The sequence below is a fragment of the Electrona antarctica genome, assembly GCF_951216825.1.
Source record: "Electrona antarctica genome assembly, chromosome: 5".
NCBI lineage: Eukaryota > Metazoa > Chordata > Actinopteri > Myctophiformes > Myctophidae > Electrona > Electrona antarctica.
Genome location: NC_136810.1, coordinates 39,913,879 through 39,941,432, shown reverse-complemented (window position 1 = coordinate 39,941,432; position 27,554 = coordinate 39,913,879). Strand labels below are relative to the sequence as shown.

The window sequence follows — 27,554 nt, the reverse complement described above, 5'->3', positions numbered from 1 at the left end:
TGTGTAAATCGGATAAATCCTGAAACAAGTAACTGCACCGCAGGCTTATGCAACTTGGATGAATAATAGAAGGGCCTCTGGCGAGTGGATTGACTGTAAACGCACCATGAGGACATATTCCGCCTTCCTCGTCTAAAACCTCCCTGCTGATTGTGCCATGTGTTTGCCGCTCTGAGAGACAAAGATGTTGAGATGGAAATCTCTCTGGGATTGTCGATTCCCTTTATAGCAATGGCAAGGAACAGCATTATGTTCACTCAGTCACAACACAATGCTATAACTGAGAGCCACTGAGGCATTAAGGAGTCACTCTGGCACTCTAATTAAGCATTATTCCCATCCCAGATACACAACCTATGGCTGCCTGGCATGTAAACAACCGATTATGTGTGCATCCAGAGTCAAAACAACAAGAACACATTGTAATTGTCAGCAATCAACTATCTGCCTCTTTCAATCAAAACACTGCCTTCCCCCAGGGGACAGTATTGTCTCGGGATCAAAGTCAAATACAATTTCAGTGTCCTAGGATCTTGTGCCACCCTTATCCCTAAACGTATTTGCCATTTGCCTTTTATTGATAGTTGTAGTAGACAGGAAACGGGGAGAGAGATGGGGGGGGGACACACAGCAAAGTTCATCGGGATCGGGACTCGAACCCACGACACACCGTCATGCTGGATTACCAGCCTAGGTGCCTGGACTGCTAAACCGGCCCAGGCCAGGGTTTTTTTAAATAGTAAAAAATGGCAAATAAGTTTAGGGATAACGGTTAAGGGGTGGCGCAAGATATAGGCCCTAGTGTCCAGATTGAGACAAACTTTTGCTAAAATCCTGGAAACACTCATAAACTCCCAGTTAAAAGTATTTCTTTCCAATTTCTCTGTTTTAAATCTAAATCAGTCCGGCTTTCGATCCAATCACAGTACAGTTACCGCTGTCACTCTCGTAACTAACAATATCATCTCCGCCTTAGATGAGAGAAAACATTGTGCCGCCCTGCTTGTGGATCTTTCTAAAGCCTTTGACACAGTCAATCATGTGCTACTTCTGCAAAGATTGCATGATATTGGCTTTAATAACGTTACTTTAGATTGGTTTCATAACTACTTATTTGATAGATACCAGTCTGTAAAGGCTGGTAATTCTCAATCTGCCTTCCTGCCTGTTTGTTCAGGGGTCCCACAGGGATCGGTTTTAGGACCTGTACTTTTTACATTATATATTAATAATATTGTTTCCACTCTGAAGGATTGTCAATCCCATCTTTACACGGACGACACAGTTTTATATTGTGTTGCAGATTCAGTTGAGGTTGCTGTTGAGAACCTGCAGCTTGCTTTTAATACTCTCCAGGATGGAGGGCTCTAGGGCTATGAATTGACTTGGATAGTGTACTTATAACTTCCTCAGATGGATCCACGATTAAGAGGGTCTCTGAATATAAATATCTTGGCATCTGGCTTGACGATAAACTTTCTTTTAAATTTCATATTGTTGAATAAATAAATAAATTTGCTTGCTGGGATGCTCCCTATATTTGTTCCATGATGGAACTGAACAATAGTACCTATCAGACCCGCTCTAGTGATTTCTTAAGGCTCAAGGTTCCTCAGGCCCAGACAGAGTTGGGCAAGACAGCTTTTTCTGTCAATGGCCCAACTTCATGGAATGAACTCCAAAACTCCTTAAAACTGAGCTCCCTGCCATCCTTCGGTCAGTTCAAAGGAATGCTCCAGAATATTTTTCACCGTGATTGCTCCTGCTTCAATTGATTTATTTTACTGATGGTTGTTTAAAGTTGTATAAAGTTCCTTTGTAATTTACCCTGATTTATAATGTTGTTTGATGTATTATCTTGAGACTGTATTTTATGTATTGTAACCTCGGCTACGTTGAAAATGAGGGCTTGCCCTCAACTGTATTCCGAGTATAAATAAAGGTGAGAAGAAGGACGTGTACATGTCTTTTATATCAAAACCATGGGGTGCTAAGGACGTGTAAGGCGTCCTTTGGTCTTTTTTATTGATATTAAAAAAGATATATATATATATATATATATTTATTTTTTTCTATTTGTTGGGGCCTATCCTTCTGCAATGTACTCCTTGTTGATTTGCGCACTGCCGTTCACTTCCTTGTTTGCGGCTCTAAAATAATTGCTTGAATCTCCTAATCTAGGGAACCCTCCATGGTTTTGACCAGATGGGCAATGTTTTGTCTTCATTTCTGACTTCAGTATGCCTCTCGTTTGGAATATTAACGCTTCTAGAGAGACTTTAGCGTGACCAGTGCGAGGTAAGAATGGAAGATTATGCCTCCCGGTTTTGGGGGGGAACGGAAGGCGGGACTTTTCAGAGTAAAATCTGCCATATCTGCTGGCACTCTAGCGCCTATATTTTGAAATATTCTGGCGCATCTGTTGTGTTAAAAAACACCCAACTGATTGAATGTGGTTAAAATCTGATTTGTGGCACATTGATATGCGATAAGAACTGATATTGAGAGCCACCACGACAACAGAACATTAATACATAACTATATTACAGTGTTACCACAGCAACCAATGCAGATACATTGATGATGTCTGTATACTTAAATCCAATCTGATCTCTTGCAAATGACATGTGAGAGTGTGGACAGTCAGTCCAAGATCAGATTTGGGAAACAAATCGGATTTACTTGCAGTCTGAACGAAGCTTTTTGAGTACCACCATTTCTGATGCCATCTGGTCTTGCGTAGCCAGACAACTATTCCACAATCTCCGAATGCTATATAGAGTCTGGAACTACACCTCCCGAAATCCAAACACGGAAGTTGGCATCTGTTCGTCATTTCCGTTCATGAAAATATATTTTAAAATATCTTTACATTTTATTGTTAAATTTCCATTTCTGCTTATATGATTTTGATTTATATTAGGATAAATGTGTGCGACTGTAAAGATGAAACGGAAGCGGGGAGGAGGCTTTATCGCTTGTTCGTGATCAGAGGCTTCCGTGCTCCAGACTGTATGACCGGAAGCATTTGAAGATTGTGGGAGGCAACAGTCTGGCCACACGACATGTCATCTGACCCCGACTGCTCCGTCTTCTCTCCAGGAAGTGAGCATTTACCAAATGGCCCCTCCAGTTGACCTTATACAACATGGCGACTGCCCTCACAAGGTCAACACCATGCGCATGATGATCATCCATGGCACAGATCCATCCTCTCAGGGGCTGTTTGCCCACCAGTGTGAGCAAACAGCTCACAAACAGGTCACACTATGGGAAAATTGTGTTTGTTTGGCCTGCCTTTAATTACGTCTGAGCAATAATGAAGCAATATGAACCACTGAAGGGGAAATGAGGAGCCATTTAGCAAAGTCTTCCCTCCCTATTGCCATTTGTAGCAGCAGTAAAAAAAAAAAAAAAAAAAAAAGAGCCTCTCCTGAACCAACGTTCCTTGTCTAAATGTAGTGTGGGGGAAGGGATATTTCTGTAGTGTGTACCACCAGACCAGACCTTGAGCAAAATGTAGGGCACCACAATTCAGTAGTGTGGAATAGCTTTTTACTTGTCATCATTGCTACTGTAGCTGAGAAAATTAACTCCAGTACAAATGAGCAAAGGTGATATGCTAGCATCAGTCACTTCTGCCAACTACAATATCAAGCTGAGAGAACCCTGACTTTATTACTTCATAGTATTTTATATACATTATGTCAAATGTGAAGGCATGAGGGATACAGGTACGGAGATGATTGATGTGTGGGTGTAACCCATAGGTTATGAATATGGACGATATGGCTGAACGGAGATGGGGGAGGGGGGGGCTGGAGGGGAATGAGAGAACGGCTTGAACTCCAGCTGGAGGCAGTTGTGAAGAGCCTCGTTTACAATGGCCAATACACAGCGGATGTGATTGATTAAATCACGGCCAGACATCTGTGAAGTCAGCAGTATACACCATGGGGAATGATCTATTCCCAGCCAGCTTACACCCTGCATCCCTAATACACCATGGGGCTTACACTTTTCATATGAGCCGCTAAATTTAGCATCCAATTAAAGTGTGGCTAAATCATTCATTATAGATTTAAATTGTATAATTTGATGCGAAACAAACAAAACAATAAGCGAGTAGAGTGGAATTAGTTTACTATCAGGAAGTTCACCAAAGGACTTGAGACATTCAAATTCCTCATTACAGTATAATTTCATTTTTTTGTAGCCCACTCGTTCTGCATTTGCATAGCCTCAAGCTGCTAGTCATTCAGCTTTGGTAGAGGGAATTAAAAGACTCCAGGTTAATCTAGAAAATAACACAATGTGCACAGTTGCTGTTCATGGAGGTGCAGCCCTATAGCCATGTGCACTGTGAATAATTTCTCGACTTCACATCGGGTTTAAGAAGGTTATGAGGGGAACACTAAGCGAAATGCCTGAAAGCGAAATCCCACGGCTATCTAATACACATTCCACAAATCTCTCTATGTCTATCCGCCTGTGAGTGTGTCTGTCCTTTGAATATTTCGAGAACTGTTCATCCAATCGACTTCACACTTGATGAGTGTAAATCTGAGGACCTGAGGAAAAGCAGTGTGGACTGTGAACTCAATCAGTTGAGCGGTTGTCCAGAACAGGCCCTCTCCAAACGGGCTCATGTTTACGAACCACAGACATGCCCCAGATGGCCTAGTCCTGTGTATACTCTCTGTATACTCTATGCTCTTATCATATCATCATCAGTTATGGGTCTATAACTTTTATGCTTCCCAATGGCATTCGTAGTCAAAGACCGATCAAGGGCTTCTTTGTAATTATGCACTGTTTTGTTGACTGTTGAAAAAGGTCATAACGGAGCTCAGGGGCAAGGGGCAAGAGAAGCAAATGAACCGAAAGACAAATATCTCTTAGATGTTGTTGCTTCAAAGCAACTCATGCCTGTGATAAAAGACGGTGGTTATTACTTCCTGAAGGCAATTGACTTTGTGCTGCCGAACATACCCCTGACCCTTTTGGGACTCGCTTTGATTAAAACGTAACGCTTGACATGTATCCGGGGGATAAGAGGAGAGTCTACGCACAAAGCTTCCCAATGCTTGCTTGGCACACCGCTGAACCCACAATGTGCTTTGTAGACCACACAGCGCAGGTTCTAAACAGTGGCTGTGCAGAATAGATAAGGACGCTAAGCATTTGTAATGGGTCCCCAGTTATAAATCATGCGTCAAATTGATGAAATATTCCCGCGTGAAAAAATAATTGGTGTGACAAGTAAGTCAGAATTTGCTGACCCTCCCCCACAATTTCCTTTTATAAAGGTGTGTCTCATATAATGCGTCTCCAAAGGGGTTCCAATTAGTCACAGAATCAAAGTGGGGTTGCAATGGCTTAATTGGACTGTGGGGGAAATCAAGTGTGTCGCCTCAGCCCAGGGCTGGACCTCTACCATGGCTCTGTGTACCCAAACACTGGACTACATCATCAAGCCCTCCATCCACGTTAAACTACCAGACAGAGGTTTATTTTATTAGTTTTTCAAGAGGGGCTGATTTGTTTGCAGTGCACGAGAGAGCTGCACAACCACCATGTATTTATTTTCTCCCCCTTTGGCTGTAAAACAAACAGGATTCTTTAAAAGGCTGTAATCTATCTCTATATATCAGTGGAAATATTTGGGCGTGTAAGAGAGGAAGAGAGTGCTGTATTTTTAGCAGCGTGTTTATGGAAAGTGAATAACATACTGTGGAATAATGAGGAGGCTCTCTGGGGGGCCTCGGCTGAGCCTCGGCGGAGCTACAGAGAGGGGGCTGAGTAGCACGATTGAAGGAAAACTAATGAGCGTGAGACAGGGGGAAAAATGAGACAAAAGACACAAGAACACAGGAGGGGAGAGCGATGGAAACAATAGCGGCATGAAAATACAAAGGCAACGCGGCGGATAAAGATAGCGGGGGAGGAGGTACGAACAAATAATGACAATGATGATAGCGGAAGAGGGCGAGAGCATGCCATCGCAGTAACGTGAGATAATTAGCAACAGTTAAATAAATAAAGGGCCTGCAAATCCTTTTTCATTTGATTGGTCAGTCTTTATTCGTAAAACTGGCCAATATGCCTGGAGTGGTGCCATGAGGACAGGTGAAGACAGGTGAGGTGAACCCTCTAACTCTCAAATTGCTTTATCCCTTTACTAATTTTGGCAATACAGGTATTAGTCTAGGGGCTCCATTTTTGTCTCATCTCTCTAAAGCCACTATTTGGGGTTTTAGGAGTGGGGAAAGGGTGTTCCCCCACTGAAGTTGGTATTTTGGTTACCTGTCTAAATCCCTTAAACACCTCCGTTACCCGTTATATTATGCATAGGTGTGGTTTGGGCGTTGCAATAATTAAAGCAGATTTAACCAATCACCAGTCTTGGCTTTAAGAGATCCCTTTAAGAGATCCCTTAACCGTCGCCCGTTAGTGCTATATTGCTTCATAGCCGCAGCTGCTGCACCCCCCCCCCCCCCTTGTGCCGTTCTTTTTTTTTCTCCACACGCACAGAGCCAAGAACACTCGTCTTTTCATTGAGTCACAACTCGCTCAAATCTTGCTCATTTTTAAAAATGTATGTAAACTACGAAATTAGGGCTTTCATTTGGTATATAATAGATCGTGCGTGTAGGCCGTCTCTACGGAACGGTATGAAGCGAAAAAGAAAGTTCGGAAAGTTCGGATTTAGACATCATTAAACCCCATTTGCTGCTATGGGGTGATGAACTGAATGAGCAAATGGAATCGTGCACAAATAACTTCTTTGACTACAATTATATAAACACAATGGACACAAGGAAGTGGCAGGCACTCACTTCTGCTGATTATAGGAAAATTACAAAGAGATGCATAGGAGAATAAGGAGAGATGACGCAGCCTGCCCTGCACTCCGCGGACATCTCCATTGAGGCACGGTGCGCGCCGCTCTTTACCAAACTAATTTGGCATACGGTTTACGGGTGCTTTCCCAAATGTGTTTGACCAAAATAGCAATTTAGGGGAAAGCGTGCCAACACGCCCATGACCACACCTCTAGGCGCAAATAGCGGTGTCGGCAAAAGATATAGCGGGTGACGCGGGACGAAAATACCATTAAGGGACAGAGAAAGCTCCTATATTCGTAATTCTCGGGCAGCGGCTAAATTGCGGGCCGCGCCGCGGGTAAAGGCTGCGACAAAATTGGAGCCCTAGGTTTTCTATTTCACTTTGAGAGTTTTATGTCGAACTCTGCATCTGGTGGTACAGAACCTCAGTCAGTGCACAAGAAAAAGACGACATTCCACTATCTGAAAACACCTGTACTCTCCTTTAACCCCACATCCAGCTAGTCCACATCCATTCATTTAAGCCCCCATGTTCTTTCTCTTTCTCACACACACACACACACACACACACACACACACACACACACACACACACACACACACACACACACACACACACACACACACACACACACACACACACACACACACACACACACACACACACACACACACACACACACACACACACCAAGCACTCTCATACTTTGTCTGGTACCTCTTCTCAGGAGGGGGCTCCTGATTGGCCGGCGTGGCCTGCGCTGTTTCCTGCAGGTCTGGGATATTGGCAAAGTCATCTTGCTCGGCCAAACCAATGGCCAGAGACAGCACCACCATCTTCCCTTCACTGGCTCCCGGCGGAAACAATTAAACATCACATACAAGAGATAGACAAGGATATACAAACAGAGAGAGAGAGAGAGAGAGAGAGAGAGAGAGAGAGGGAGAGAGGGAGAGAGAGAGGGAGAGAGGGAGAGAGAGAGGGAGAGAGGGAGGAAAAGGACAGATACAAGGGATATAGAAATAGAACATAAAGGGAGGAGTGGGACAATGCAGTACGAGGAAAAAAGAAGACGGGTCATATACAGACATCTATCAGATCATAATACAGACATCTATCAGTCCATACAGACATCTATCATCAGATCATATACAGACCATACAGACATCTATCAGATCATATACAGACATCTATCAGACCATACAGACATCTATCATCATATCATATACAGACATCAAACGACAGAAACACCAAAAATACAGAAAGCGAGAAATAAGTCACAGAGAGAAGGAAAATCTGAGAAATCATATGAAAACAAGAGAAGCCATAAGAGAGGAAATTGTGAGGAAGAGAAAATCCACCAAACCACATATACGGCCTCACAATAGTACGTCCAGGATCCAGGGAAGGACATTAAGCAACAAGCCAAGTCTGAAAGGCCAAATCTATCACGACATAATGACTGTAATATGCTTGTGGTGACAACAGGTGTACTGCACAGTGCATTGATTTGTCATACAATCACCATTTTTAAAGTAACTGATGCTTATTAGTTAATGGCAACTAATGAGGGTGATATTTAACAGCTTGCACAAGCCTCTCTGCATGTCTTATGCATAAGCAGGACAATGCAACCACGCACGCACGCACGCACGCACGCACGCACGCACGCACGCACGCACGCACGCACGCACGCACGCACGCACGCACGCACGCACGCACGCACGCACGCACGCACGCACGCACGCACGCACGCACGCACACACACACACACACACACACACACACACACACACACACACACACACACACACACACACACACACACACACACACACACACACACACACACACACACACACACACACACACACACACACACACACACAGTACTGAGTACTGAGTACTTTACTCAGTTATTTAATATCTGCCTCCTGTCTTCCCTCCAGACCATCTAGACTCACCTTTCCCATCCTAACGTGGCTATCTTCCTTTTCCAGTGTTGAGATTTAATTAAACCTCATTAAGAAGATCTGGACTAATTGTTTCTATTTGAGTGTCACACGGTATCTTGGGGTGCTCTGCGTGTGTGTCAGTGTTTTCTGGGTCATTGCTCTCTCACTCTCCTCTCCAAATCGCACTCTCTCCTTTCATGTCTGCTGTGCGATCCCTTTCGAACCTCCAGCGCCCACCACCCCCCCACCCGCACATCCCTAGGGTTAACCAGCTTTTCCCTCCCTCATCATTCCTTCCATTCATGTCACCCAGAGCCTTGCATCCTTAGTGTAAGCCCCTGACTGAGTTCAGAACGTACCAGCACTGTAAGAATGCAGCCTCTGAGGGCATAGCAAAACACGGCTCCGCTTACCTCACTCCATCATTCTTGCACAGCAGCATCAAAAGAGATTTAAGTTATTTTTGCTGCCCTACTGTTTAACGCTGTGTTCAATCATCTCCCCTGCGACACCTCGTAAAAAGAACTAATGGAGTGGCACTCACATGGTTAATGGAAGTGTTATGGTTATTGGATCCCTCTTCTCGCCATCGGCAGTTAAACATCGGTACTTAGATTCAAGAATATTGGCAAAACACTTTACGTGGAGCGTTGTCCAACACTACAGTGTCCAAGGAGAGATAGTGAGAGGACATATAGCGACAACGCCCACATAAAACATGGACTTGGAGCCAAAAAAGACCAATACCCTGAGCGATTCATTTGGTCAAATGGTTCCCAAGGCCAGATATCGGTGTCATCTCCAGCGGATTCACTGAGCCATGATTCAGAGGCACTGGGGTATCTAGCCAAGATTGAAATTAACTGGCCCGGACAATGGGTCATGTCTATTACAAGGCCTCTCTGTCATCAATCCACAGAAATGTTGCTGTTGCAGGATGGGGTTATATTACAACAATGAGCTCAATCTTACATTCACACTGACGGGTGCTAAAGTTTACTATTACGGATGACGTCCTCCCTGACCTGCTAGTGTCCAGCGCCCGGAGCCTGTCATGCACATGCAAGAGCTGAAAAAAGGGTTTAGTGGAAATGGATTCACTGTAAAATGGACATTAATCACATGTCACACCTTGGTGATGTCCTTCTCCGTTTGTCCCCTTCACCTCTCCCTCTCTCGCATCCTCCCTCTCTCCCTCCCTCCCTTCTGTTTCAGGCCCGAAGCAACAATCTATTGTGGGCGCAATGGTGCTGTCGACAGAAGATCAATGCATCAGGGTTAACACAAATCTACACACAGTTGCTTAACCCCTGTTGTTAAAGTGATGCACAGTGGCATGTTGACCGTGTGATATACAGTGACCACGGACACGCAAGTCGACAGCTTGGGAGCAGAAATAACAGCCCGACTGTTGTTGGGTGGAAACAAACACTCATTGAAAACGAAACGGGCTTCCTAGCTGGCTTCGGTCTCTCAAGCAGGGGTCTTAAAGAATCATTCCAAAGGACATGTAGTAATAATAAGACTAATAATTGAGCAGTATGATTGGAATATCAAGTAGGCTATACCATCATGACTCTTTATGGCACATGCCTTATGAATACTATAAACACTGGCGCTATCCTGCTAAGACAATTGCACAAGCCGGCCAGGCTCAATGCCATTCAAACAGATGCTACTGTTTAACAGAGCATGCACACTACACTCCTGAGTGTTCATTTAACTCTGAGAAAGTACAAATGTAATCAAATAGGTTACATTGGATAAATAAACACTGAGAAAATTGATGTGCTGTACAAACACAGCCAGCCGACTTTTATAGCAGAAAAGGCCACAGAATGCTGTGACTTCCCTACAAATCTTCACATTTCGATCATGTTTTTAAATTAGGGTAAGGCTGCCACTGAAAGATTGCATAACATGCTCCAAAATGGAGGCTCCTTTTAATTTGACAGCATAACTAATAAAATGCTGTTGTGTACCCGTCCCACGCACCAACAAAAATCATACATCAATACAATCCGGGGCAATGATGTATTCATCCATTTAAGATTCAATTCTGATTGACATTTAAAGGGATCATAAAGTATCAGTCACGTATAGACAATAATACATTCCTAATCAGCATTCTGGTTAATATCCGTCATTGTGATCTGCACACTATCCACTGCACATGGCTTTGTGCTGAGTGACAGATGCTTGTCTCTACAAGTTAACCTCATCTATATTTATGACTTCTGTTCTGATGCATTGAAATCCAACCCCTGGCCTCCTCCTCCGGGTTCATCTTCATCCTCCCCTGCAACTATGGTCACTGTCGGGTGGAAACCTAGTATGTCCAAAACCACGTTGCCTCCTCCCATCAGTCCTCCCACCTCCCATCAGGTTCGCCTGGGGAAGCAAATGATCCTTCCGGCAGACTAAATTCTAAGAGACAACGCCTGAGATCCAAATCAAAAGAATCAACAAAGTCAGACAACTTAATTTGATTCAGGACCGGACATGGCCCCTGCTTGGCCAGCCTTGACAAATGGCCCATGTCCACTGTGTGCTTGTGGAGACGTGCAAACAATGGAGCACATCATTGAAGCTTGCCCTCGTCAAAGACTAAGGAGGACTAGTCGTCCTTCTACACAGCAGACCAGGAGGCAACTGCCTGGATCATCAAGGACCTTGCATTCGCTAAAAAAGAAAAAGTCTGACAGCAACGATATGCAACTATATAATGCCATGATGTGATGGAGGATATTATAATAACTCTAGATTCATCCCATTATTAAAACAATCTAGAGTTGCAAATTGCGGCTAATGATCAGGTTTTTCCATACACAGTAAAATCCTCAATGTTTATTTAACTCTGAGAGCTAGCGTACAAATAGATGAATTACCATTGAGGATTTTACTGTACTGTAGTTCTGCTGTGGGGGGACACATACCCTACTGTAGTTCTGCTGTGGGGGGACACATACCCTACTGTAGTTCTGCTGTGGGGGGACACATACCCTACTGTAGTTCTGCTGTGGGGGGACACATACCCTACTGTAGTTCTGCTGTGGGGGGACACATACCCTACTGTAGTTCTGCTGTGGGGGGACACATACCCTAATGTAGTTCTGCTGTGGGGGGACACATACCCTACTGTAGTTCTGCTGTGGGGGGACACATACCCTACTGTAGTTCTGCTGTGGGGGGACACATACGTGTGCATACTGTACATGGCATGCATAAATATGCATGGACAATAAAGGTGTAGTAGGAAAAAATTATTTGGATGTGAATAAAACTGCTTATGTGACGATGTTCCATAACCTTAAAATATATCATTGTTCTCCAATATGGACACCACAATATAATAACTTAAAACTTCGAAATGTGATGCTTTTCTTTAATTATATTTTTATTTTAACTATTCTGAATTCATGCAGATTCCAATTTTGTGGTCAGTCTTATTAATAGAATGCCCTTAGGAAAGTTAGCATGAAGTTTAGTTTTTTCAAGCTGAAAAAGTGGGTTGCCACCCACACATTTTATTTATTTACCCAGGGTAGTAGCTGAGCATGAGTGCTCATTTTCAGCAACACCCTGCAGACAAGATAAACACATTAAAACCTGGGAGCTGACCAGTTCAGCCTATTGTTGGCCACTGGGCACCTCCACTGGTCTGAGAGATTTGGGGTTCAGTGCCTTGCTCAAGGGCACTTCAGCGGTGTTGGGGGAGAGCTGACCATTAACTTCCCCACCCAGATTTTTCCCTTCCGGGAAACGTCTGCATCACACGTGGGCTTCTGCACCAGAAAATGCATGACCACTCCGACACTAAAAAGGCTGGTGACACTCCGCTCTGTCACCTTGTCACTTTCTTCCACCCTCTGTTGTACAACAGCAAGGCTGGGGAAAGAATATCTCCCCACGCCAAGGCTGCCAGGCTAACTACCTAGAATCCAGGCTATAGCAACACTCGCTCTCTCAGCTGGACATCTTTTCCAGGTCAGCTCTTCAGCCAAAATGGCCGTCCCCAGGGCTACCTAGCATCCTTGCTAGTAACAGCCACTCTCTCTCTGTCATGATGCACTGAAGCTGAACAACCTGCAAGCTAGCGTCCAGCTAGCCATCACCATCTGAAGAAGGCTTTGCCGAAACACGTTGGCGTTCGCAAATAAACATGAGAAATTGCATCTGAGCCAGTCTTGCATCTTTTATTTTGGAGTGCCGCTTTTTCCACTTCCAGTTGGTTTATGAGTTGGTTTATGAGTTAACTGCCTCATCAAAGTGTGTTCAAGGTTCAATGTACTTTATTGTTACATCTTGTGTACACTAGGTACTACATAGACCATATTGTCAATTACTTGCATGAGAGGCAGAGAGGTAGTGGAGTTAGCTGCTTTAGCTTTAGCAGCAGTTTGAGGGTCCAATGGAGTTAAGAGATTTTGTCCAAAGCGCTTTTTAATACTTTTCATTGGTTCAAACCTTAGCATTGATTAATGAAAAAATAAAAATAAATCTAAAACCTCAAAAATGGAGTTAGGTGGTTTCCTCCCGACAGCAACGATATGTTTGCACCTCCAAGACAATAGTGGACGTGTGTCTCAAAGAATAATATTGATATAGCCTATATTTATTGTTGATTTTCCAATTTATACAGAACAGTGTTTCATTGGACACAGCACTATCATACTATAGTCATCATACTATGTGTCATGCTAGGCTAGGCTAACGCTACTGGAGAGATAGTATGACGTAGGGGAGGCGAGATCAGCAACAAGTCTGGTTATAGTGATTTGTACACTCTCCGCACACGCACACACACACACGCACGCACACACACACGCACGCACACACGCACGCGCAAGAGTGTCGTTCTGCATTATGATGAAAAAAGTAATATCCTTCCCTGGCTATCAGATGCACATTGAACACCAACTAATAAATGCAGTAATATTTGGGAGCTGAAGAAAAAACAACAACAACCACAACACAGAATATAGAAGATGACAGTTAACATTTTCCAAGGAGGAAAGACTATAATGCAATATTTCACTATCAACTGAAAAAGCAGATTGGTTACTTATTTAACGATGGTGCAAAAACATCTAAACAAACACTTCAGGCAAGTTCCTCAAACACAGGCGAGCATATATACTGTAGCGTACACACAGCAAGAGACACAGGACAGGAAGAGACTTCCGAGCAGCTGTCAAGCACACAAGACTCACAAAGACGTTGCGGGGGGGGGGGAATAAAAGACTCACAGGAAGGACTTCACATCCAGGCCTCGATTTGTGATCTGCCCCATCATGTGATCCCAGCTTCCAGGATCGCCGCAGCGCCCCCCTGCTACGCCTCCCTTGTGGCGAGTGGCGCCCGCCCCTCCCGGGCTGCCCCGTGCACTGCGGGGTGCCACCCCACGCATGCCTGTGCCACCACCACCCCTGCCGCCGTTGCCTCCTGCTCCGCCTGGACCCCCGCCTCCCCCGGCTTGCAGGCCAGGCGCATTGTGCAGCTGTCCCAGGCTCTGGGAGGTGGTGGGGGGCTGGCCGAGGCCCGGGTGGATGAGGGGCTGCTGCAGGCTCTGCTGACGCAGCAGCGTGCGCGGCCGGGCCAGCCCCGAGGAGGGGACGCGCTCCAGCGTGGACGGCGGGGACAGCACAGAGTCCCCGAAGCTGGGAGGGCAAAGGAGCAGGGAGGGCAGGGAGCGTGAGGAGGGCCGCGGTCGGCAGAAGATGGGGCGGCGTAGGGGGGGCGACGAGGTGGGAGAGGTTTGGGGAGAGGGAGGAGGAGTAGACGTGGCAGTGGTAGAAGAGAGGTCAGGGAGTGGGGGACAGTCATGGGAAAAGAGGGGAGGGGATACGGGGCAGTAGGGAAGGGGAGCCATGGAGGTCAGGTTCACGTCGGGATGGACACACGATGCCACGTCCACGGAGGAAGGAGATGGCGGCGAAGAGGCGGTGGTGACGTGGAGGGCGTTGTTTTTGGAAGAGGACGCATGGACAGGGATGGAGGAGGAGGAGGAGGGGGGAGGAGGAGGAGAGAGAAGGAGGAGGAGAGAGAAAGAAAGCAACGTGAGGCAGCAGCAGTAACAGCAGTAGCAGACATAGCAGTAGACGGTGCAGCCTGAGTGATCGCTGTGAGTCGCGTGCCTGTCGCGGCCGGACTGCGTTGGGAAGCACTGCACACTCGCTGCGTGCGTCTGCTGTGTCGGACGCGCACGTGCATCACGCGCCTTTTGAGCATGGAGCTTGCGCGTGGACGGTGTCCGTGGGGGCGTCGGGCGGATGTGCACCGGCGTCGTCCGTACAGGTGCGGAGCGGCTGCGCACGCCTCTGGGCATGTGGGTCGCGGTTTTACAGCGGCCGGCTCTTCCCACCGAGGGCTTTTTGGCCTGATCAGAAATTCCCATGTCCTCCTCTCGTCTCTTCCTGCAACTTTTTACCTCTCTTGCACGTTACTCCTTTCTCTCGAAATCTTTTCCTCTTTTAAATAGGCTACATGCTACACCTCTAGAGACATCCCCAGCAGCCAACCAAGTCCTACAGTCTCCCTCCCTCACTCAGCCTCTCATTTTCCACCCTACCTCCTCCCCTTCACAAACACTGCTCGTCAGAAACTTTCTCTGAGGCTTCACAACTCAATCACTCACTCCGACATCAGAGTCTGAGACAGAAAGCTAAAGGCACTAATGTTAAAGTCCAATATATGATCGCCAACGGCATGCAGCCATACATTGTTCAGCCGGCTTGGTTGATTATGGGAACATAGTTTCCTGTATCATGTTCTTTTGTTATGCTTTCCCAACCCTCTAAATATATCCTCCTCCTCAGAGATCGCCCTGTAATCCAGGGTATCGGAATTAGGTCAGATGAGAGTGCTATTCACACCAGTTAGAAACAGCTCCACTCTGTTGTGCATTACTTCATCTAATGCAGTTTTACGCTCGGCTTTCAGCCTCATCAATCCTATCAATCCTACTTAACAACCACTGTCGAAAAGTTCAAAAGTATAAGTGAGGTTACCCCCCCCCCCCCAAAAAAAAGAACAAGACGGTTTATGGTGCAAGTAAAAGGCGAGAGGAAGCTGGGTGGCTTTTCAGAGTGATAGAAAGGGCCCGGAGAGATGGATGGGAGGAGAGAGAAACAGAACGATGGGACAGATAAGAGAGGGTGGAAGAGAGACAAGAGAGAAAATGGGGTGTGAGACATAGGCACAAGAGACAGAGAGACACTTACATCAGCCTGAAAATAGAATCCAATTATAGACAGGGGGCAACAAGAAAGAAAGATGAAAGGAGGAGGAGAGAAGCAGGGAAGTGTGAGAGAGATAGTGAGTAAATGTGTTGTGGGGTGGGGGGGATCACAGGCACAAAGTGCTAAAGAAAGGTGCAAGAGAAGAGAGAAACTGAAAATGAGTCGCCTCGTTTTGTGATACGCCAGATATAGGCCCTATAAATAAGAGCATGCTTTGGAGGAGAGGAGAGGAGAGAACACAGGAATCGGGAAGCGCTCAGCATTCACATGTCTTTTCAGCACTAATTGGTCAATTGAAAGATTGGGAGCTCATTTCTGAGTAGTGACTGAGTATTTCAGTTCAGAACTTTCAGTTGGATTTTGCTATGTGAAAATGTGATTGATGCTTAAATTGTGTTTCCGTATATGAGCTGTAGGTGTGATTTGTCAGGCCACATATACAGTATACTGTAGTGTCAATAAAACACACTCTCCTTGCCTTGTAACCCCACAGACTGTGTCACCTGAGGATGTGAGTCAGTGACACAGCACCAGCAGCTATTGTTAGCTTGCCACGCTCACATGTAATTTTCAGCACGTTCCTCCCAGTCAATGAACCTCAATTGACACCAACACACACCTGGACAGCTGGGCTCCAGTCATGCAGCTCATCTAACCTGCCAGTACAGTATGCCCCACCGGCAGCCACATGAGAACTCACAACTGATACCAATCATACAGTAGCTGCCATGGCTGTGAAAAATAACTTTATTATGAATCACGTGTGCATTGGAAATGATGATGTTATTTCTATCAGGGTGTATAATTAATTATGACATTATTCACAGACTCGTCTCCGGCACTCACTTGCTGGGTCTCAGTCCTCCGGACTGCATGTGGCCCTGGACGGTCTGCCACCTCCCGGCCTTTGCGCCGTCCGCCACATCGCTCTTCGCACTGTCGCTTCGACAAGGACCCCCCCCATCATCCCCGTGCCCAACCGCTGCCCCTTTCTGTCCCCCCGACACCGCCCCGCTGAGAGAGAGAGAGTGTTGGGGGAAACACCGTCAGGGGGGCACGGGGGGGGGGGGGCACGGGAGGAGAGAGGAGAAAAACACCCAGGTGGAGCACGAGAGAGAGAGAGAGAGAGAGAGAGAGAGAGAGAGAGAGAGAGAGAGAGAGAGAGAGAGAAAGAGAGAGAAAAACACACAGGGAGATATATATTGAGAATATTGAGAAACCACATGACCAACGAGGCAAAGAAGGATGTGTCGAGTATGAGAAAGAGGGGGGTCTACTTTATCCAGGGAGACAGCCAGGCGGATAAAAAGAGCCCAGTTTGGAGGGAGGGAGGGAAGGAAGGGAAGGAGGGAGGGAGGGATGGAAGAGGGGGAGATAGAAAAAGGACAGGAGGTATTCACTGGGAGCCTGTGGAGGGTGGAATACCAGCAAGGAGTCACTGTCTCTGGGCCGGAGGATGACTACCGGAGCATGCTGCCCATTTGCACTGGTATGGACCAGCACGAGAGGCCGCATGCTGCTGGTTTATCTCGCACTTGAGTTCTTGAAACAGCACCCGTTATTCAGGACAATGTAAATGGCTGAATCGTTGCGGGAGAGAGAGAGGGGAGGACCGACTGACTACGGTTACATGCCGGTCAGCTCCCCCACACAAACAGAAGAAACAAACCACTCAGTCCTCCCAAGGTGACATTCATTGAAATACAGGTGCATCTTCTGCTTTAGTACAGCAGAAGTGATCCAAACTACTCTTGAGAATGACTTCAATTCTATTTTTAGATGCTGAGTCTGCTTTGCTACTGTCAGGGTTTATTTGTCACTCGACCGCCAACTGGCATCAATAGGATTGTAATGTAATGCGTCAGGAATTGCACATTTACTGAAAATAATAAACAAAATAAAACTATTGATTGTCAATCCAGTTTTCTGCAGGAGGAAACTAGATAATATCAGGTGGTTGCTATTGTTTGATTTCTTAGGTCTACCTAAAGACATTTAAGTTCATATTTGTCATAGGCCTGTAATGTTCCAAATTGGGAGAATATAGTTGAGTGAGTGAGTGAGTGAGTGAGTGAGTGAGTGAGTGAGTGAGTGAGTGAGTGTGTGTGTGTGTGTGTGTGTGTGTGTGTGTGTGTGTGTGTGTGTGTGTGTGTGTGTGTGTGTGTGTGTGTGTGTGTGTGCGTGCGCGCATGGGTCTTAGTTGACATCAACGATGATCAAAAATATAGCACAGTAGTGCCCTCTGGTGACACCACTGCCATGCATTAATATGTATCAAAGTGCACAGGGACACAAAAGAGACATGAGGTGTGCAGCAGAGACACGAGAGAACCTGGTAGTCTAGTGCAAGACTGGGATTAGGGGGGGAAACACACTTGCATGTCCCTTTGGGAAGGTCACCCTCCTTTCTCATATAAATTCCTGACCAATTGACCTGTCTCAACACGTAGCAAAGACATCAATCACCACAACACTGCCGGAGCGACAGTTGGAGCGGGAAAGGAGCGCACCGCGGGCCTCATTTACGCAGTCAACTACAAAGGTTACTGTCATTACTCTCCAAACTACAAGCACATGAAGACCTCAAGTCATCTTGAACGCTTCAGTATGCACCTACCTGATGCCTCTGTGTACTGTATGTGTGCATTTGACAGTTCAACGGTTGACTGCCGGAATGCTACATTTATGAGAGAAAAACAGATTATGATTCATATCAGCTATCACTTAAAAACGTGGCAAACTACTAGCCATGTCAAATCATGATAATGATTTACCTTAAGCTGTGTCACAGGCTCACAGCCAGTGGTGATGTTTATTGGACAATTGTCGGTATTGAATGTCAAAGCCCATCCATTTAATTCCCAAATATGCATAGCCAATAGTAAACCAATTTTATAAATGAGGCCCGATGTTGCTACAAAGATTGAAAGCTGCTGATATCAGCAGGATCCTGGTAGGAGGAGTGATTTGCCCCCCCGTCCGCCTGTTGATTGTTGGCGATGACCTCAGGAGGTGTATATTACTGTCGCTTGCTTGGATTTAGGAGGTCAATCTCTGCAACTCCTCTCGCCATGCCATCTCTCATGGCTTAATAAGATTCTACACAATCTTTTCCGTCTTATAATTGAATGGCAAACTCATTACAGTATCTTATCGGGATCATGGCAACAATATCTCCCACTATCTAAAAACAAGCCGTTTGTAATGATCCGAGCCGGTGTCCACTTTCTACCAGTTGACGGCGGCAACATAGCTTTGGGGAGGACAGAGACAATGTAAAAGACAGATTTATGAGCCCTAAATCACACCCAGGGGGATATTTTCAAGGACAATGAATTTGGTCTAAAGGCAGATTCTGGAGATCAGCAGCCATCATCCTCAGGCAGAGCTTTCATACAGTGATATATATACCGGTATAATATATCAAATGGAAAAGCTCATGCATGGACATTTTATTGCACACAGTTTACAATGCTTTGGTCTGTTGAAGACATTAAACATTAGTTTACCAGACAGGTGGCTGGCATTGGGACTGTCTACTCTACTGTTAGAAACTTCTCTCAAGTGGCAACTGAGTTGTTACAGTATATTGCATTAACAAGAAACTGATTAAAAATAAATAAATCATTAGACTAAACTCTCATGGCATCAGGCAAATGTTTCTGTACCTATACAGTTTGCATATATCAGAAGGACTCAGAAAGATGCAGTTACAGTGCAAGAACACATCATACATTAGCATTAAAAGGGGATCAGGAGAGGAGCCATGACAGATGGAGCAGCCTTTAAACCATATAGGTGAACACTGGTGACCACATTAGTGCCTAGCGTAGCGGTCAACCGTCCACAAGCACAACCACCAATACTTTCAGTTGACACACAGAGAGAAGGTAGAAAGATAAACAGACAGACAGAGACAGGTAGAGAAAGATAGGCATCAGGTTAAAGCATACACCTATTTGCAGAAGGGGTGGGGATGTTACGAGTGCCACAAGGGTTGTCCGTCTCCATGGGAGTCTCCATGGGAGAAAGGTGAAAGATGGAAAGTTAGAGGTTAGGAGTTAGTCGGGCTGACAGGGCTGTAGGGAATGGGGGGCATCGGAACATGCATGCCTCGATATCCATTAAAAGGTCAGAGGACTTGAGCAGTAGGGGTAGAATTAGCCCAGTGTCAGTGAGTGGGTTGGATGAGTTTTGCTGCAGTCAGTGCTGTGTATTTGGGAATAGCTGAATGTCTGGCATGGCAATGCTGTAATGTGTCTATGACATTTCCCTCGCTCCCATTTCCTACAGATTATGAGCAATCATGGCTAACGATTAGTATTTCCCAGTGTGTATACTGCACATTAGACGGCTTATTGTTTCTGTCGTTGGTGGAGATCAAGAAAGGAAATGCAAGTTTATGAAACAAGGTGGATGTGATTTAACTTGGCAGGGCTTATAAAATCAATGTTTATATAACGCAGTATGTGTCATAGTGCTTAGACTCTTCCATATGATGAATGGCACGGTGGAGGAAGGGAGGGGAGAGAAGGAGAGAGGGAAGGAGATAAGAGGGACTGACAGAAGAGGAAGGAGAGGTGAAAGAAGGGCTGGGCGATATGACCTTCAAATCAATAACACGATTATTTCAAACGTTTGCCTCAATTATGATTAGTGCACTATTATACAGATAAAATAATGAACAAAGCCGATCTACAAACTCACAACGCGTCGCACTGTGACACATTGTGAGCTTGTAGATCGTCTATTTTTTCACTATTTTTGAACACCACCATTGCAGCCTACAAGGAAGTACAGGGTCAAGTGGTCAATCAGACAATTAAATTTAGTCAATTAGTTGGCTTTAAAAATCAGTTTCAACATATTTTCAGTTAATTGCCCAGCCCTAGGTTTTGGGGGTGCCCCCGCCTCATTACAGCCCTGCTTTGGGAGGGTGGTGGTGGTGGTGGAGGGGGGGGGGGGGGAGTCTCTTACCAGCGCTGGATCAAGACTCACTTGAGCGTGAGGCGAGGATCTCCGTATGGGGCATAGGGAGAAATGTTTAGTAGGAACTCCTTGGGCGGATAGGAGCTCCACCTCTGCTGCACTGTGCTGCTGTCATTGTTATTCCAAAAGTCTCTGTCTAGTTCACTGTGTGGCCAGAGAGAGAGACAGGTCAGAGTATCACAACCATGGACAGGAGGCACTGATTGACCCTTCACACAATGGGCGAATCACACAGGTTCTTCTTGGCTATATCGAGGAGGGAAGTCGGCCTTATACAGCAGTGCTCAGCCGGACCCGACAAACTTCTTATTGTGAAGTGGTCAAATCATAGCAGAACAATGTGGAAACAATGTGCTGTCTCATAGACAGATAGACAAGGAGAGAAAAGATGAATAATCATGGTCTAAGCACCACATACTATACAACATACATAAAATACATTCGGTTCATCTGGCACCACCACTGTCAAAATACACCATCAAAAATACACATTTCGGTAAGCATGGAGACATCTGGCTCAGTCACCCTTGGTGTGAAAAGTGAGTAAGCATGACAGAGCATAAGACTCAAAGGCAGAGAGAAGAGGTAAACCACAGAAAAAGAGGGGGAAGAGGTGAGCAGAATCACTGATGTCATAAGAGTCACACAGCAGTGGTTAAAGCTAGAGCAGCAAGGAACAGAGCAGGGGGGCAGTGCACAGAGAAGAGTTTAAAAGCTGAAATGATAAACAGAGAGCACACCAATGCCGCTGCAGGAGCCAGTGAGGAGGGAAATATACAAATTCAGAGATCCTGGGGAGCCAAGGAAAAAAGAAAGAAAGAAAAAAGGAAAAGAAACATTCACAGAATACCCATCCTTCACACTTGATACCATCTCCACAGAGAAAGTCAAATAGTATGTAAGCACACGCCCAAACATAACAGAGATGACAGAAGTCAAAAAGAAGGTGTAGAGTTGAAGTGGTTAATAAAGGCTGTTTGTGGAGTAAAGCAGAATTCTTATAGTGTTACAAAGCTGACATTTTCTTGTACTAACCTATGAACTTCCTTAATTGAGAGAAGACTGCAGGAACTGTAAGAGGCAACAAATGGAAAACCTCCTCAACATGTATACGTGGAGTGGATTAGCAGGGTGGGGGGAAACACCCTTCTATAGAGCAAGTACAGGGTTGTTTCTGCTCCTGTATTTACCTTAAGCAACATTCATTGGCAAGCTTTTCAGAGACTTGGCTAAAGGCCCACACTTAGGGACACTTTCTATCTTACAACTCGATGATAACAGAGGTGAAGATAACCGCTGTAAGACTCTGTCAGACCAGACTCCCCTCCCCCCCCCCCCAAATCTCCAACACAGGTAAGATAAGATAATGCAGGACCAATTTACGATTAAATCACTTAATTATTATTATTTTTGTTCCATGTCTACTCTGCTCCCACCCCACCCCTTTCAGAGATAATGCCCTGATGGAGAACTTTGTTGAACGTGTTTTGATTTGCGTATCATGTAATGAGCGGCAGAGCCAAGAAGAGTTGATTATCGTGGGACTGTTCTGTCCCATCCTGTTGCCAGACACCTACTTGATGGCTTTCTTCTCCCCTCGCCCACGTGACGAATCAGGTGTGTCGGCCGTCTCCACCCCCCCTGGCTTCTTCTTTCCCTTGAGCCAAAGAAGATCGAGAGGAGATGAGAGAGAGAGAGAGAGAGAGAGAGAGAGAGAGAGAGAGAGAGAGAGATAGAGATAGATAGATAGATAGAGAGAGGTGGTGGTGATAAGAAAGTATGGAAGGGTGGGGGAGGGGGAAAAATTACATTTAGCTTACATCCATCATCTTTGAATCCATGTTTTTCCACTATGCTAATTTCAAGTGTAAATGCCACCGCTATTACTTAATGAGCTGTGTAGGGTCAGTCCTCCACCTGATGGGTCTCCTGATTACGCTCATCAAAGTCAAATAAAATATGATTTGGAGAGTCCTTCCCCGACTATGACTACAGTATCACTCTAAAGGCCCTGGAATCCACAAGGCTAGCGGAGAGAAGGCTCTCTAGAGAGCATCATCATCTGCTGTAACCATGGCAATAATGGCAAGGCGTTGAAAAGTGAAGTCTATGGGGAGCTTTGTACTGGAAAAGCTAATTACTCTTACAGGTGCTTCACATGTGTCACAGTGCAGGTAATCAGTGTTGCCAAGTCTTTTTATTATCACCACCTTTGGACTTGGAACTTTGTTTTAAAATGGACTCCTGCCTTGAAATGGATTTAATGCACCAAAATATGTGTCTAATACAGTATATACTATATACAAGACAAAGTGTATATATATAGTCATTTATTTTGGGCTTGTTTTCATAGACCTGGCCTGGCCGCTCCGTTCGATTCGTCTCTCAAAATCTGGCAAAAGTGCAGGTAATCTCTTGACACTTGGCTGCAGGGGATGGGATCCATCAACACTGGTCCTGCCCTCTTTCAACACCCTGCATGCTTCCCTGAAAGTGATGCTCTGATACACATGTAGCGAGGTGGGTCCTCCATTCAACAGAATATATAGTTCCTCTGGCTCGTCTTGATGGATAAGTGGATCTTTTCTTGGCTAAGAGGATATTTGCTACTGAGGAGACTGCTAGTTTTGTGGTCCTCAAGAGGGCTGGATCCTCCATACTGAATGCTTTGCTCTCTTAGGGTGCGGGCACATACATGCGCCAAGAAGCGGCAAGAAGACGCCTAGTCCAGGCGTTGCTTCCTGGAGCAGCTCCATGACTGGCTTTTCCAGACCTGCCCAATGACCACGCTGAACAACAGCAACGACAGACAGCAAGCAGAGGGCCTTCCATTAATGACAGTCAGATCAGGATTGGGATCAAGGACACCCCAATGCTATATCTAATCTATAAAAGCTCTGTGACTGCCTGTTCACACATAACGACCAAGTCACTGTACACACAGCCAGACAGCTATCATTTGGAAAACATCTATTATGGAAAACATCAAAAGTTGTGTATGAGTCCTTATGGAGCTTATAGAAATTAAAATTGCCAGCCGGCCGCCTGCATGACCAGCTTCAGCATACAGCAAGAGAGCTATACTGCACACTGTAGCCTTGTGAAGTGCACTAGCTGTGACTCCTGCGAGATGATAGTGTTTTCAGTCCACATGCAGCCCACGCTGTGGATGTTGCAGGCTTATTGTAGACCTTTTAAACAGACAATACTGCGTGCCACAGAGAAACATTATATCAGTCACGCGCAGCGAAAACTAAGCCAGAGAGCGCACATCTACCGTATTGTATAATCAGTGTCAACCTGAAATAGAACAGTCAACACTGAGTCAATGCTGTGCCCAGTGGTGTAAAAGTAACTAAGTACATTTACTCAAGTACTGTACTTAAGTACAACTTTGAGGCACTTTTACTTCCCTGGAGCATTTCCAATTTCCAATACTTTTACTTACTTACTACCTATACTTACTCCACTATATCTGGGATCATTAATTTGCAAACTTTCGTTACTACCGGTATGTAGATTTTGATTATTATTAAAAAACATAACCACTTCAGTCCTACATACATTTCGGCCATTTGAAAATAGCCGATCCACAAGCTCACAATGCGTTGACGCATTGTGAGCTTGTAGATCTGCTATTTTCAAAAGACTTTTTGAAAACTTGAAATGTGACATTCTGCCTAAAGAGTACTATACTTTCTACTTTTGGTACTTTAAGTACATTTTGATACCAATACTTTTGTACTTTTACTCAAGTCAATTTTGAATTCCAGACTTTTACTTGTAACTGAGTATTTCTACATTGCAGTATTGGTACTTTTACTCAAGTACAAAATGTGAGTACTTTTTCCACCGCGCTGGCTGTGCCCATAGGAAAAACAAACTGTGAACATAGTTTAAACAGCTGCATACACAGAAGTGTATTGAATGACTCTAATCCCTGATCCCTGACTCTGATCTCTACTAAATGGTAAATGGTGCATTTATATAGCGCCTTTATTCAAGGTGCTTTACAGATTGTGCATTACATTCACCCATTCACACACACATTCATACACCGATGACAGAGGAAACCATGCAAGGCACCAACCTGCACATCGGGAGCAATTAGGGGTTCAGTGTCTTGCTCAGGGACACTTCAACGCTACCTCTGGGGGAGACAGGGTTCGAACTGGCAACCTTGCGGTTCCCAGCCGGCCACTGAGCCACCGCCACCCCACTAAAATGATCAGCAACAGAAGACTAGCTTTCATGGAGCAACGGGACAATGCCCACTGGTGAGCTTTTCTCTCTAACTTGGCTTAAACGAATTGTCTCAATAAAAAAAGTAAAGCTAACAGAATGGTATGTCAACAAGAGGGAAATGAGAAATACAAAAGGAAAGCTCGGGTATTGATCTAACAAATGAACAACACTGCACTTGGCTTAACACAGCCACAGCATTTGTTTATCATAAATTCCAGTCAATCCACTTGTATCCTTTATGTGTGCAGTGCTAGGAACTCTAAGTGCAAGTGTATATCTGAGATCTAGTTGACAGGAATGTCTGTCAATGTGCAGATGTCTGCACTGTACATAATGCCTGCATTCAACTTCCTAGAGCATAATGTCATTACTTTAACATGTCACATTAATGTTCAAGATTGTATGTTGCTAACGGCCGCCACATCACTCCACATCATTCTCATGGAATCTGGAAGATGCGCAGACATACACTACACCACCCTGACATCACTACATACATAACATAATGCATACATTTTATATAGTATATGATAAATGCATAGACATATTTAACCATTTGTTTTAAATATAGGCCTATATATATTTTTAGATGATACATTTCCATTTATTTTAATGGTGTCAAGAAGAATTTTATTGTAGAGTGTGTAACCAGCTGGTTCTGCATAATATAACTATAGCCTAAAGGACTTGAAACCTGAAAAGGAAAATATGCTTATGCATTAGAAATACACCTCTAGGGAAGCTTGTGTATTATTCAACAGACTCTTAACATTTTTAGGAACAGGAATAAAATGGGTCATTTGGCCTAAATGGAAACAAGACCGCAAGGACTTTTTTATTTTGTATTCTATCAGGGCCCTATCTTGTGCCACCCCTTACCCCTTATCCCTATAAACCTATTTGCCATTTTCTTTTACTATTTTGAGTAGCAGATCTACACCGACACATTGTGAGCTTGTAGGTCGGGTATTGGAACAATTTTAAGGGGTTGCACAAGATATAGCCCTAAGTGTTTGACTGTTTGACCGTTTTTACATTTGTCTAACAAACTAATCAATCAATCAATCAATGGCAGCTTGACTAATAGAGAGAAGGACGTAATTTATATTGTTGCTGTCGAGTGGAGACCTTTTGTCCAAAACCGTTCCTTTATTATTAATTTATTATTTATTCAAATTAAAATAGTGAAAATAGCAGATCTACAAACTCACAACATGTTAGATCTGCCATGCCATTTTCACCACTTTAGTTTTTTTTGCGACCGTTTTTTTATTAAGTATAAGGCATTTATTTAAAAAAAACATCAACACACATGGCCAGGGAGTTAGAGCCACACTTTCTTGGCTTCTGGAGAAACCCAGCGGGAAACTGAACACCCGGCCGTTCCGCTGGCTTTGGGGTTTGGTCGGACTCTAACTCAGAGACTGTGAGGGTCTCCGAGGACATTATAACTGACCCAATCACCCTGGACAGGGCAACGGTCACCTACGTATGCTGGACACAGTCACCTGCTAACAGGTGCCAGACGAGTCTTCATGGATGTACACCAACAACAACAACAACACTGGACTGGACTAAAACTCCAAGGGAAACTTGCATGTCTTCCCTATGCTGATCACTCTGTATCACACGCATTCATTAAGAACACTGCACTCAATGAGGACATTATCACATTCACAGTTAAGGCCAGACTACAAGTCCTTCCCACGAGACTCAACCTTTCCATCTGGTTCCCCACCACTCAGGGCCCTCATTGCTTGCACCACACCACAGAACAGATCAATGAAACACTGTCACACATCTTGAACGGCTGTTATGCATACAAAGGAATGTACATAGCACACCATGATATAGCACGCCATGATAGAATATTCAATAGTGGAACTCATAGCAAAGGACATATCAAAATATCATGCATCTTCAGTGAGAATGTACAAACATTCCAGGGTCATTCCACCCATGTTCCAACTCTGTGATAACCCAGATACCCAGTGGGGCGGGGCGGGGCGGGGGCCGCGAGACACGGCCAAAGCATTTCCGGGGGTCCCCAGCCAAAAACGTTGAGAACCCCTGCTGTAGTATATTAAAAATCACACCTGTGTGAAGTGAGGGGCGCTCTTATCATCATACATCATCTCATTCCAGCCAATCACAATTTGCTTCAATGTCTTCAATGTTAGTGTTTACGCAAACACTAACCACTCAAAACTGGGGCCATTCATTGTCAATGGCATTCAATGTTTGTGTTAGGACAATGTTTGTGTTTACACAAACC

General features: G+C 44.9%; 1 protein-coding gene across 1 annotated transcript in view; it reads right to left on the bottom strand.

Moving 5' to 3' along the window:
• Positions 1-27,554, bottom strand: part of syt7a (synaptotagmin VIIa) — a 125,186-nt gene that overhangs the window by 29,896 nt on the left and 67,736 nt on the right. The window contains exons 3-6 of the mRNA XM_079500507.1: positions 22,612-22,691; positions 21,044-21,178; positions 14,054-14,464; positions 7,567-7,695 (exon numbers count right to left, since the gene is read on the bottom strand). Coding sequence (XP_079356633.1) covers positions 7,567-7,695; positions 14,054-14,464; positions 21,044-21,178; positions 22,612-22,691 — 755 coding nt within the window. The remainder of the gene's footprint in view (positions 1-7,566; positions 7,696-14,053; positions 14,465-21,043; positions 21,179-22,611; positions 22,692-27,554) is intronic.